The 13,526-nt window shown below is 49.6% G+C and overlaps 1 protein-coding gene across 1 annotated transcript in view; it reads right to left on the bottom strand.

Moving 5' to 3' along the window:
* The window catches only part of RBMX2 (RNA binding motif protein X-linked 2), a 15,499-nt gene extending 1,979 nt beyond the window's left edge, over positions 1–13,520 (bottom strand). The window contains exons 1-5 of the mRNA XM_006027536.3: positions 13,377–13,520; positions 13,109–13,224; positions 9,359–9,410; positions 6,869–6,998; positions 6,000–6,174 (exon numbers count right to left, since the gene is read on the bottom strand). Of these exons, the coding sequence (XP_006027598.1) occupies positions 6,000–6,174; positions 6,869–6,998; positions 9,359–9,410; positions 13,109–13,224; positions 13,377–13,381 (478 nt within the window). The 5' untranslated portion in view covers positions 13,382–13,520. The remainder of the gene's footprint in view (positions 1–5,999; positions 6,175–6,868; positions 6,999–9,358; positions 9,411–13,108; positions 13,225–13,376) is intronic.
* Positions 13,521–13,526: the final 6 nt, after the last annotated feature.

A 13,526-nucleotide genomic window follows, 5' to 3' on the forward strand; every position in this document is an offset into this window, starting at 1 on the left:
CTCCTTCTTCTGTGATCATACTGCCTGCACCCCTAATGCCTAGATCATATCAGCACATTTTGACTTGGCTCATTACCACCAACTATATCCAAGCAGGTGGCTAGAGGTGTTACTATACTGCTTCCTTAACATACTATTTTCAAAAGAAATATGAAGTTACATTCTATCAGCATGTGTTTAAACCAGAAGCAAAAAAATAATTCAAAAGGAGGGCTAGGTTTCAAGATGAATTATAAACTAGCATATATATTGCAATCTATAAACTTCCCCAAGGTCACTGGCTGGCAGAGGGGGAAGCTGAGATGTCAACACTACACTCATTTATTCAGCTTTTTTATTGTCATATTCACGAAAAATGTACTTGTTCTTAATCCTGTCATGTCCACCACTATGCTTCTCCTTCCTCTACTGTCCTTTGTCTTGTATATCATAGGATACATACCTTGTTTAGGAAGGCAAAACATGGAAAACAAGACATTTTTTCCAGAGTCAGGGCTAAAAGCTGACTAGATGCAGCAGCTTACTCACCCTCAACCAGCTTACTGGCTCTCCAGGCAAATGATGCAGTGTTAACCCTTTTGTTGCTGCAACCATGTCAACAGTAGTAGAGAGAGGATTAACACTGGACTCTGCTCCTAGTCCTGTCGTTCATATATATTATATATATATATATATATATATAAAACAAACCCATGTGTTTTGGGGAGGGATCCATTTTATTTTTTTAAATTCATAACTGAGGTGTGAAGGAAGAAATTTAGCCTGGGGGGTCACTTTCCTAATATTGACATTTGATCACCATCTTTAAAAATGGTGGCCCATGATTAATGAGATTAATAAATGTCGATATATCGGTACCTATGAGGCCAATTTTGATTTCCTATATGCCTTTAAATAGGTATTGAAATAACCTACAAACTTCCTTTGTCTTTTAAAATCATAAAGTTAGGGTAGGAAGGGACCTCAGGAGGTCATATAGCCCAACCCCCTGCTCAAAGCAGGACTAGTCCCAACTAGATCATCCCAGACAAAGCTTTGTCTATCTAGGTTTGGAAAACCTTCAAGGATGGACCTTCCACCACCTCCCTGGGTAACCTGTTCCAGTGTTTTACTACCCTCCTAGTGAGAAAATTCTTCCTAATATCTAACCTAAACTTACCTTGCTGTAACCTGAAACCGCTGTTCCTTGTTCTGTCATCTGCTGCCACTGAGAATAGTTTATTGCTCCATCCTCTTTCAAACCCCACTTCAGGTAGTTGAAGGCTGCTATTAAATCCTCCCTGGCTTCTCTTCTCTAAACTAAATAAGCCCTGTTCCCTCAGCCTTTCCTCATTAAGTCGTCCCCCAGCCCTCTCACCATTTTTGCTGCCCCCTGCTGGACGCTCTCCAATTTGTCTTCATCCTTTCTATAATGGGGCCTGAGGAAAACAAGGCTGAGAGGGGACCTGGTAGCAGCTTACTGCTACGCTAGGGAAGTACATCAAGGGCTTGGTGAGCAACTGCTCACCAGGGCACCTGAGGAGAAAACTAGGAGTAATGGCCACAAACTCCTGGAAGACCAATTCAGGTTCAAAATTAGGAAAAGCTTCAGTCAGGGTGTCCAGACTGTGGAATAAGCTCCATCCAGTAGTGGTGCAATCACCTACCCTGGAAATCTTCAAGAGGAAACTAGACAGTCACCTTGCTGGGGTCACCTGTCCTCCAGTTATCTTTCCTGCTTGGTGCAGGGGGGCTGGACCCAATGATCTTTCAAGGTCCCTTCCGGCCTTACATTCTATGAATCTATGAAAATTGACATTATCAGCAATCAGCTATTTTGGCTGATAATGTCGCTGATAATTGTCCCATTGCATGCACCTAGACACAGCGCAGCATGCAGGCAGCAAGGAGCACAGCCCAGCAGCTTGGAGAGCAGCGAAGGGCTCATAAGTCTGTTGTGGGGGAAGAGTAGATGGGGGAGGGAAGGGGCATGGTGGGGCTGATCGAGGCCCCTGCAGTGAGGGAGAGCGCGGGGCTGGCACTGGGACAGGGGCAGGCACTGCACAGCCAGGGTAGGGCGCGGGACAGAGCCATGAGCAGCTTGTCTGGGGGGGGGCATGGGGAGTGGCTCCTGCCCCTACACGCACCCCGGGGCAGCCATGGGGAGCATGTGCCCCCCAGATCTGTGCGCAGGATGAGGATGGGCTGCCGCTGTGGGCTGGGCTTGGAGGCAGCACTGGACTCTTCCTGGTGGGTGGTTGGGCCAGGGCTGCGCTCAGGGTAGGCGACAGCGGTGCTGAAAGAGGGGGCGCAGGGGGACTACAGCTACCCCAAAATTCACTATAGCCATGCCCCCTATCGTGCCACCGTCCACCCCAAGTACAGCCCTGGTCCAAACTCTCTGCCAGGAACAGCCTGGCACTGGCACCGGCCCCGGCCCCTGGCCTGCAGCCCACCCTCGCCCCATGCAGATCCTGGGGGGAACACTCCCCCATGCCCTTCTGGGGTGCATGCCACAGCAGGAGCCACCCCCTGGACGTGCCATAGCTTCGTCCAACACCCCACCCCGCACCCTGTCCTGGCTGTGCAGTGCCTGCCCTTCCCCTAGCATCACTGCCAACCCCACTCCTTCCCTCACTGTGGGGACCTTGCTCTGCCACCCCATGCCCCTTCCCCCCCCGCCTTTTCCCACAACAGACTTATGAGCCCTTCGTTGCTCTCCATGCTGCCGGGCCACATATCAGCAATCAGATCAGTATCAGTCGATATGGCTCGTTAAAAATCAGCCATCGGTATTGGCCCGAAAAACCTCTATTGGTGCACCCCTAGTGAAACTGCCTCTAAACAATGAAAATGGACATTCAGATGAGCCAATTAAAACTACTATTCTAGTGTCATCTGAAAAAGATAGTGATACCGAAAAAGAATACCTAGATTAAAGGATATCCAGTATACACCATGTCACAGGCTTGACTTCAAATTTGAGTTGAAGCATTTTATTTTACTTAAATACTAGCCAATTGTATGTCAAGAATGACAGGGGGGCTGGGATGGGATGCCGCCACCTAACACCCCATGCTGCGCTGCTCTGCCTCTTGCAGGAAGCAGGGTGGGGGAGCCGAAGCCAGCGCTGCTGGCCTCGGCTCCCCCACCCTCTGTCCGCACCTTTGCGCTGCTTCCCCATGCTTGCAGCACCAATTGGCTGTTTTGCATTCTTTAGAAATATGTACAGGTACTTTGTATAGTTGTAGGGTGGGTGTGTGGGGGGGGCTAGGTATGTGTGTGGGGTTTGTGAGATGATCTGTGGAGGTGTGGGGGGTGTGAGTATGTGGGGCTTGTGGATGGATATGGGGGGTGTGGGAAGGTTTGTGAAGAAGTATGGGTGTGTGTGTGGGGTTTGTAGGGATTCGCGAAGGTGTGGATGTGTGTGTGGGGTTTGTGGTTGGGCCTGGGTATGGGAATATGTGGAATCTGTGGGTGGGTGTAAGGTCTGTGGGGGGATTGTGAAGGGGTGTAGAGCCCTCCCCCCCACCATATGGTGCATAGCCCCCACTGCTGCCAGCTCAGCAGCAGCAGGCTCTTGGGAGTGCTCATGGCTGTAGTAGGCAGAACCCTAGGCAGTGCGCACCTCTGCCCGAGTCCCAGGGTCTGCATGTGCTGGCACGGAGTTGGCATGGCTCACTGGTGCACACCTTTGGACCAGACCAGGCTGGTTCCATGCCAGCACACGGGGCTCGTAGCACTGCAAGTGGGAGCCACGGATCATCGGGCTAGGCAGGCTCAGTGCCTGCACGTGCTGCTTCCTGCTGTAGTGCTGGAAGCCCCATGTTGAGGCACAGAGCCAGCTGGCCCAGCCTGATGGTGTGTGAACCAAGAGCTACACATCTTCAAGGTGGGTGGGCTCCATGCCTCCACAAGCAGCTTCATGCTGGAAGCCCCACGTGAAGGCACTGAGCTGGCTGGCCAGCCTGGCCCAATGGAGTGCAGCCCATACCCACCCACAAACCCCACATCCACCCACCCACCCATCCACTGCAGGTAGTAGCACCCCACTCCACTTACCCAGCTGTCCAGTCGTGCAGCCATGAAGGTGGAGGGACAGAGACTGCCACAGTTAAATTATGCAAAATTATGCAATTATTCATGGGCATGGCTTTTATGCACAAAATTGTATGGGTGTATAATTGCACAATTCCCTAAGGTGTATATATTGCTGACTTGCACAATCCTTTCAATTCTTGGTGCAGTTCTTTACTGGATCACTTTCTCATCATCCAGATCACCCTTCTGCTGTAAGTTCACTGTATTTTTCTTACATACAGCATGCCTCCAAATAAAACAAGCACCTTATTTCTGGAAGGATGTCACACAGTTGACATGACTGGAAAGAGTAAGTCCTCCTGGGAACATAAGTGTGTCCAGGAAGTGTGAAAACTGTCCAGGATGCAGTCTAGGTGAGACAGCAGGCACTTCCTGGTGTAGCAGGAAGTTCCCGAACTGAGGCACCACACCAAATTCTCCTCTTACCTGGTTCTCACTAAATGGCAGCATTTGCTGAAAGTCAGGCTTTTACAGTTTGGGGCTGCCCCACCTCTAATTATGCTCAACTGAGAAAAGAAGGGGGGAAAATAAACCTTTAAACTGCTGCTGCTCAGGAAAAGCCCTAGTATAAACAAACTAAAATGAAGTGACCAACCCACACTAAGACACCAATTCAATGTGCCAAGTGACCAGATATCACTGCTTTTTCACAAAACCACACTCCTTTTCACATTCCCTGTGAGCTCTCTCCCTAAGTTGCTGGCCCACAGATTTCAAGGCCAGAACAAACCATTATGACCACCTAGTCTTACCTGCTGCGTAGCATAAGACCATAGGCCAGAAAACATAACTTGGTGGGGGTAAACCAGCTAAGCTACATCCTCTCTCTCTTATCAACATCTAGTCTTGACTTAAAAATCTCACAGGATGTTTGACATCCCTTGCTTGTAGCTAGACACATGACCCAATAAACTTAAAAACAAAAAACCCTTCCCCCTACCCCCATGGTAACACCACACCTCTCAAGAGTAGGCCTGCAGCCTGCCAGCCAAGAAGCTATGTGCATAGGATGGTCTTCCTAGGAAAGGAGAGCATACAATGCAGCTATTGCAGCTTCTCGGGCACAGAAGTGTGAGGAAGATTCACAAATAACAGGATGAAGGTTACTGGACACCCTGCACAAGATGGCAAGGGGCAATTTAGACATTAAGACCAGGAGTGGATCCAGGATTTAAAAGAGGGGTACAACCTGTGCTGCAGGGGTGGCTGCATCTCTGCTCCCAGCCTCCCCCTCCCATCACCACGTAGACAGACTGCACCTTGAAGCTGCCAGGGACTCTAATTCCCTAAAGCAGGTGAAAATGCCAACCTCCTCTTCCATGCTCAGAGCATCCCCTCCACCCACCTTCTCCAACTCACTGATGCTGCTTTCCCTCCTGTATGGGAAGCAGGGGAAGTTTCAGAGCTGTTCCTACCTGCTTCAGAAGCGCTGCACAGGGGCTGGGCTCAGTTAGAGGACAGCAACAGTGGCAATGGGTGGGTTCCACGATCTGCCTGGTCCCCCCAGAAGCAGGCACAGGGTGGGGGAACCTCCCACCCACTGCTGTTGTCCCAACTGAGCCCAGCTTACAGGCAGTTTGACTGGTGAGCAAGAGAAGCTTCCCTACCTGCCAGACACCAAGGAAATCAGTAGTAGCAGGGAGGGGAGAAGAGGGAACATGCCTCCGAGCCTGGAGGAGAAGAGAAGGGAGATTCTCACATGCTTTGGGGACTTTAAAAAATGGTCCCAGAGGCTCCCACAGCATGGTCCAGTCTGAAAAGGCGGGGGGAGTGCAGCCACAGTATTGATTAAGACTACAGTTCTTTTTTACAGCACATCACAGGGACATCTGCTTGTCTTTCTTCTTTCAGCTTTTGAACTGAGAAGCACCTGCTAGCGCTCCTTTTAAGATTAGGGTCCCCATAGGAACATACATTACCTTTATGCCTTTGCACAGGCACCTCATCTTCTGAGGAGTCAGATGAAGTTGGTGGAGGAGTTTTAGCTCCACAGCCTCTTTCCCGGAGGGCTTTTGTGACATTGTCAATATCATCATTATCCTTCGGAGGGCGATAGTTAGCCACATGGTCTACCCGAATTGTCCTTCCTTTTATCTAGATATAAAGGAACAGAGAAATTGTTAGCAAAGTGGAGAAAATCCCCCAACCTACACAGCCTTTGACCATACTTTCCAATCTAGGCTCAAGACTCTTCTACTTTCACAGAGTAATGACCACACAGCTGTCTGGTGGATAGGTAGGAAGGCACTCCTAAAACCAACTTAAGCAGCCCAAGACTCCTGATCTGCAAAATGTTTACAAATGCTTTCATACAAATCTGCCTTGCCCTCATATCTGAGGGGAGAGCCAGGTAAATCCTGACATTGGTGGTAGCCCCATCCAAATAGTGGCTGCAGAGAGATCCCCAAGCTTGCAACCCTCCCTTGCAATTGCCTCAGGTGACATCCTGCGGAGAAGGACAACTCTCTGCACAGAGGGTGAATTGCTCACACGTATGAAAAGATAGCCGACTAGACCCCTGTAAACCAATGCTTGAGCTCTCCACTCTATGAGCAGGAGGGAGGTGATGCAGATGCACTGCATTTAAGTCAAATTACATGCTGCTGTAATTTGCCACTGAGGAAGCTATGCATCTCTTTACCTGAACATCCACAAAGATGGAGGGAAAACAAACTGGAGCTCTGGAAGCCATAACCTTAGATCAAACAACTGCCTGATAACAGCGGTCAATTTAGGCACAGGCAAAGTTTTATTTAAAGGCAGGTCCTCTTTTTTTTGACACACCAACCTTGATCCCATTAAAGTTGTCAACTGCAAGAATGGTGCTTCTCTGATCTTCATAGCAAACAAAACAGAAACCTTTTGATTTTCCAGTCTTCTTATCTCGCACCAAATTAATGTTCACAATTTCCCCATACCTAGAAAGAGAATTGAGAGTCATGGGTGTATAGCCTTAGAACCAAAGGGCACCTATACACATGCAGCGAGGGTACTCCGACACACTGTAATTAGCAATTAAGTGAGTCTGCTGCAGTGTGGTAATTACCAGGCTCCAGCATCACGTGAATCAGCGTCCCTGCTGCCATTTTTCAGTGCAGAGACGCTGATACACATGACACTCTGGGCACTTTAATTGGAGCCACTCTAACTAAAGCGTAAAGTGCTCCCCCCCCCCCCCGAGCATATGTATAAACGACAAAGATGAGAAAAATGACAATTCCATGGAAGACTTAATTGGGAAACCTCAACAGAGAAGGAAAAGAATCAATATTAAAGATTTATCCTGTATTGCTGGAGTAGGTGAAGTCCACCATGTCTTGCAGCACCAAGGTAGAATGCCAGCCTGTTACGGGGGGACTACTGTCACTGCTGGCCCGCTGAGCACCCTTTGCAAAGTCAGCAGGCCAAGGCACTTAAGGGAACCCACCCCTGCCCCAGCCCTGAAACAATCTGCAGGCAAGGCTAGAGCCCCCAATGGGACACTTGCCTGCCTGTACACAAATGCCAGGAGGTTGGGGAATAAACAGGAGGAACTTGTCCTCCTGCTTAACATAAATAATTATGATGTCATAGGGATAATGGAGACCTGGTGGGACTCCACCCATGACTGGCCCACAGGTATAGATGGCTATACCCAGTACAGGAGAGATTGAGGGGACAAAAGGGGCGGGGGTGTAGCTATGTTAAGGAGAGAGAAAGAAAGCCGATATTGGCAACCAGGGTGGACGACTAGAGACCCTCTGGGTTAAAATCTGTGGGGAACACAGCACAGGGGACACAATGGTGGGAGTCTACTACAGACCTCCCACCCAAAGTCAAGAGCTTGACCAAGAGTTCGTCAGGGAACTGACTGAGGCCGAATGCTCCAGGTCCATGGTTGCCATGAGAGACTTCAACTACCCAGATATCTCATGGGAAGAGTGCTCAGCCAAATCCGAGTGGTCACAAAGCTTCCACTCTTCTGTGAATGACCTCTATCTGACAAGAAGTCTACGAGCCAATGAGACGTAAAGCACTGCTCGACCTGGTACTGGCAACTAGGGATGACCTAATTAGCGACCTAATGATTGCAGGAAAGCTGGGTGACAGTGACCAGGAGCTGATCACCTTTACAATCTGCCATAAAGCTGGCAAGTCAGTCAGCAGTACAGAAGTCCTTGACTTCAGGAAAGCTGACTTTGACAAGTTTAGGAGGCTTGCGAGGTCCTAAAGGACTACAACCCAAAGGGGAGGGGAGTTCAGGATGAGTGGTTGCTCCTCAAGGGAGCGATCCTGGATGCACAAGCAAAGTTTATCCCATCTCGAAAGAAAGGCAGCAAAAGGGCACAGCAGCTCCCTTGGCTCTGCAGGGAACTAGCGGACCTCCTGTGTCTAAAAATAAAGACACAAAAAGGATGGAGGACTGGATCCACCTCCAAGGAGGAATACTCTGAACTGGTCCAGACCTGCAGGGAGAAAACCAAGAAAGCCAAGGCTGCAACTGAACTCCAACAAGCTGCAAGTATCAAGGACAATAAAAAATCCTTTTTTAGATATGTGGGGAGCCAGAGGAAAAGCAAGAGCAACATTGGACCCCTGATAAACCACAGCTAGTAACGCTGGATTGTATCCATAGATGCTTCTCAAGCAAATCCCAGGATGTCATTCTCCCCTTGTACTCGGCCTTGGTAAGGCCACAGCTGGAGTACTGCGTCCAGTTTTGGGTTCCACAATTCAAAAAGGATGTGGAGAAGCTTGAGAGAGTCCAGAGGAAAGCCACGCACATGATCAGAGGTCAGGAAAACAGACCTTATGACAGGCTGAGAGCTATGGGACTCTTCAGCCTGGAAAAGCACAGGCTCAGGGGCAATCTGGTGGCTACCTGTAAGTTTGTTAAGGGTGTCCACCAGGATCTGGGGGAACTTTTGTTCACCAGAACACCCCAAGGGACGACAAGGTTGAACGGTTATAAACTCCTGCAAGACCATTTCAGGCTGGACATAAGGAAGAATTTCTTTACTGTCCAAGCCCCCAAGGTCTGGAATAGCCTGCCATCAGAGGTGGTTCAAGCACTTTCTTTGAATGCTTTCAAGAGAAAATTGGATGTTTATCTTGCTGGGATCCTATGACCCCAGCTGACTTCCTGCCCCCCAGGGCAAGGGGCTGGACTCAATGATCTTCTGAGGTCCCTTCCTGCCCTAATGTCTATGAAACCTATAAAATCTCAGGTTGTAAATCAGGGAGACAGAACTACAATCCTAATCAATTTTCTGAGAAAGAAAACTGGAATTCCACTTACTGCGAGAACACACAGATAATGTCACCTTCTGTCAGCTCATAGGGGAGGCCTCCTGCAAAGAAGGAAGCATAGAGATGTTAGACAAGGGGTGACCAATCCATGGCATGAATGCCACAGTAGCGTGGGACACAAGGTTCTTTGGGTAAATCTGATATCTTTTATTAGACCAACTCAAATAGTTGGAAAAATTCTTCTTAGCAAGCTTTCAGGCACAAACACCTTTTGTCAGGCTGAGGAAGCATCTGCAGAAGGTCTGTGCTCTTCCTGGATGGAGTGGTAAAGCAGCCAGAAGCCAGTACTTATGCAAGAAAGCCAGCAAGTTAAAATGTAAATTGAGATGGTCACTAGGTGAGACAGGGGGTGGGGGGAAGGAATGTAGCTGTAGTCAAAGGATGAGAGAGAGGAGGGAATGAAAATAGCTGGTAAAAAGTGGAGGGTTTACCCGGGGAGTCAGATGTTAGGCAAGTTATAATGTGTCATAAATCCAGTATTTAGTCCATGAATTTTTGCATGAAGTAGATTGATGAAGTGGAGCTCATAGGCTCATCTGTGAAAGGTATTTTGTAAATTCCCTTTGAGGATTAGAACTGAGAGACTGGAGAGAGTGTGGTTTTCTTGCAAGAAATGTGCCCCCACAGGTAACTAGGTATTCTTGTCTTTGATAGATTTACGGTGCGTGTTCAATCTGGTGCAGGGTTGTTGTTTGGTTTCTCCTACATATTTTCCATCAGGGCATTTGGTGCACTGGATGAAATATATTACATTTCTGGAAGTGCAGGTGTAAGATCCAGGAATGTTGATGATTCTGTTGTGGTGTGTAGTTATTGCGGGGGTGGTGGAGAGGTGTTGGCAGGTTTTACATTTCTTGTCCCAGCATGGTCTGGATCCATTTGATGTGTTTTGGGTTGTAGCAAAAACCCCCGTTTTTCTTTTTTTTTTTCTTTTAAAATGGATTCCCTCCCCTTCCCCAACCATTTCTGACTTTTTCTTTCCCTCTCTATTCCCTATAGATAAGCAAGCTAAGACATAGGATAAGCTTCAGCATTTTATTTTGGAAGCAACTTCTGTTTGTTTTGTTTTTTCTACTTCTTTATATTGTATAATTATTATGTTTATATTGATTTTTACTGTTCTATATTACTGTTTTACTGGTACTATATGATTTAGGCCTACATATGTAAGTTAGCATATGTCATGTCAAGTTTCCATTTTGTTTGTCAAGTCTCCATCCTGTCCCCAGGCCCAGTAGTGTAACCCATGACATACACCCACCCCACCTATGTAACTTGGTTCCTGAATGAATGGGGATGAATGAGGGTGCTTGAGAAACAATGGCAGTGGGTCTAAAAATAGCTCCCTCTGAATGACTGAACCATCAACACCAATACCTGGACCAAGGACCCAGCCCTTGGAACCACCCTCAGCATTCAAGAAACAAAAGATGAGGCAACCCACCATTGTGCCAGGCTGCACATGCTCAGTAAGAACACCTGGAGCCCTCTGGAACAGGACTGGCATTGCCTGGACAGGCCCTCCCACAGGAGATCAGAGGTAGTCTGCCCCATAAAAAGGGGCAGTGAAGACTGACTCCTTGGGATGCCCTCTCCATCTGAACTAGCACCATGCCACTCACCCTGCCGGCAACCCCCCTCTGGACAACACCTACTGGACAAAGACCCCTTTCCAGCCTGGATAGGTAGCTATCATGCCCACCCTCTCTTCAACCAAGGACTTGGACCCTGCTTCTCTTCCCCACCTGGACTCCAAACCTTCCACTGAGTTTCTTGTGTGTGAACCAATAACTTCATGGGGCTGTGTAGTGTGTCTGTTTAATAAACCTGTTATTTTGAAACCTTTCTTTGCCACTGTCTTATCTCCACTGTCTTTTCCTTTTCCCCTGAGCAACCAGGTTTCTGCCTCAGTTTCTTTCCTGGCTGTCTCCTCCTTGCCACCACTTATCTCCCCCCCCCCAATATCTCAGCTGTCTGCCTCAGTTTCCAGCCCCAGTCTACCTTAAGTAAACCCAAGCCTCAGTTCCTCAGCCAGCTTCTCTGTAGTCCAATGGTTCTAATCCCAGTTCTGGCAACTTTCACTCCCTACACTTTAACTCTCTCTCTCACCTGAACCTTCCCCCAAGTATCCCAGGTACCCCAAGCACACACATATACACTGTACCATCCAAATTAGGAACTTACCTGTGTGTATGTGTAGGTGGGTTGTATGTGTATGAACTGGTGAGTGTGTGTGTGTATATAATATATATGTCATTGTGTGCATGATATACGAATTAGTGATCTGTGTCTAACTTTTGGGGTGTATAGTATATGTGCTTGAATTGGTGATAGGTATGCATGTGCCTAGGCTGGTTTGGATGTGTATGTGCCTGAGCTGGTAGTGTGCGTGTGTGTACACACCTAATTGATTTGTGTGTTTGTACATATGCAATTGTGTCACACCCTCCTGTCTAACAGCGCAATATTGAGATCCTGAGAGTTGGCCTGACCCCACAAGGCAACAGGGTCATAGGAAGCTTGCTTCTGGTGATGAGGATGGCAAGGTTTGGTGCTTGTTTAAAGGATAGGATGGGTGGTTATGGGAAGATCTCTTTGAGAATTAGGTCTCCTTCTAGTATGGGTTGCAACTGTTTGAGAATTTTCTGTATAGGTTCGAAATTCATTCCCCCTTCCCCTCCGCCCCATTTGTCTCACCTACTGACCAACTCAATTTACATTGTAACTCACTGGCTTTCTGAGATAAATACTGACCTCTGGCTGCTTTACCACTCCATCCAGGAAGAGCACAGACCATCTGCAGATGCTTCCTCAGCCTGGTGAAGGGGTTTGTGCCCGAAAGCTTGCTAAGAATTTTTCCAGCTATGTGAGTTGGTGTAATAAAAGATATTGGATTTACCTTTACCCAAAGAACCTTGTCTGCCAACAGCGTGGTCCTTAGGGGCGGGGTCAAATCAGGGTGACCGCCCCAGACCGCACGCTTTGGGGGGCCCTGGAGTCAGTGCCGGACAGGCCCCTCCACAGCCACCATGCGGCTGAGCCCCCCCGGCTCTGCTGCCACCGCCTCCAGCTGCTCACCAGCCCCCCCACCCACCCAGGCTGATATGCTCTGGGCCTCACACACTGCTAGGAACAGCTCTGTCTGCCCATGTCCTTAGAATAACACAGCTACAATCTACACCCCAGAAACAATAGCATGGGAACCTTGTGTATGTGGCAACAGAGAGATCAGGGAGGGCAAAGGCAACACAGCGGCAGATAGCTGCTCCGCTTTCTGCTCCCTGTGCTAATTGGTTCAGAGAGGCACAAATTTTCACAGGCACCGCCTGCTTTGTCAGATGCTAGGAATGGGTTGACAGAAAAAGTTTATACTGAAAAGAAATGGAAAAGGACAGCGGGAGGGGACACTGGTGAGGGAGGAAATATGAGGACTGGGTGAATTAAGATTGGGGAGACAGACAAGCTAGTTAGGGTGCTGGGGCTGTAGCTGCTTAAGGGACTTGTATACCCAGAGCCTGGTGCACTGAGGTCGACTCTGCTGTGCAGAAGCCAGGAGACTGCTCCCCTCTGAAGGGCGGAGGCCGCAGGTGAGCAACGGCGCCAGGTGGAGCCCGAGGGGGATGGACACCGGGAGCGGCCCGCAGGCACTGGGGACCTCGGGCAGTCCCCTCTTCCCGGAAGCAGCCCTCGGCCGCCCGGCCCGGCCCGGCCCCCCCGCTCGCATCACGCACGTACGTACCGACGAAGACCCAGGCGCTGTCCTTGTATTCCGCATGCCACGACACCGCCTCGCGCACGCCCAGCGCCGCCTCCCGCTCGTTCAGCTCGTTGATCAGCTTCACCTTGGTCAGGGCGCTGCGGCAGGGTGAGCGGCTCCATGTCAGGGGCCCGCATCCCGCCGCGCCCGCGCCCGCCCTCACCACGGAACCCGGCGGCGCTCGGCCCCGGCCCCTACCGCTACCCCGCCCGGCAACCACCCCAGCGCGGCCGCCGCAGCCATTACTTACTTCATGTCGACTGCTGCTGGTCACTGCGTCTGCGCCGACGTGCGTGCACATGCGTTGCACTGCTCACGCCTTGGGCTCCCTCCCGCGAGGGCTGCCTGGCCTCCAGCTCTCGCGCAGCGCTGGCGGCCCCGCGGGACGGGCTCGCAGCTC

Source organism: Alligator sinensis, unplaced genomic scaffold (assembly GCF_000455745.1).
Source record: "Alligator sinensis unplaced genomic scaffold, ASM45574v1 scaffold879_1, whole genome shotgun sequence".
NCBI classification, from domain to species: Eukaryota; Metazoa; Chordata; order Crocodylia; family Alligatoridae; genus Alligator; species Alligator sinensis.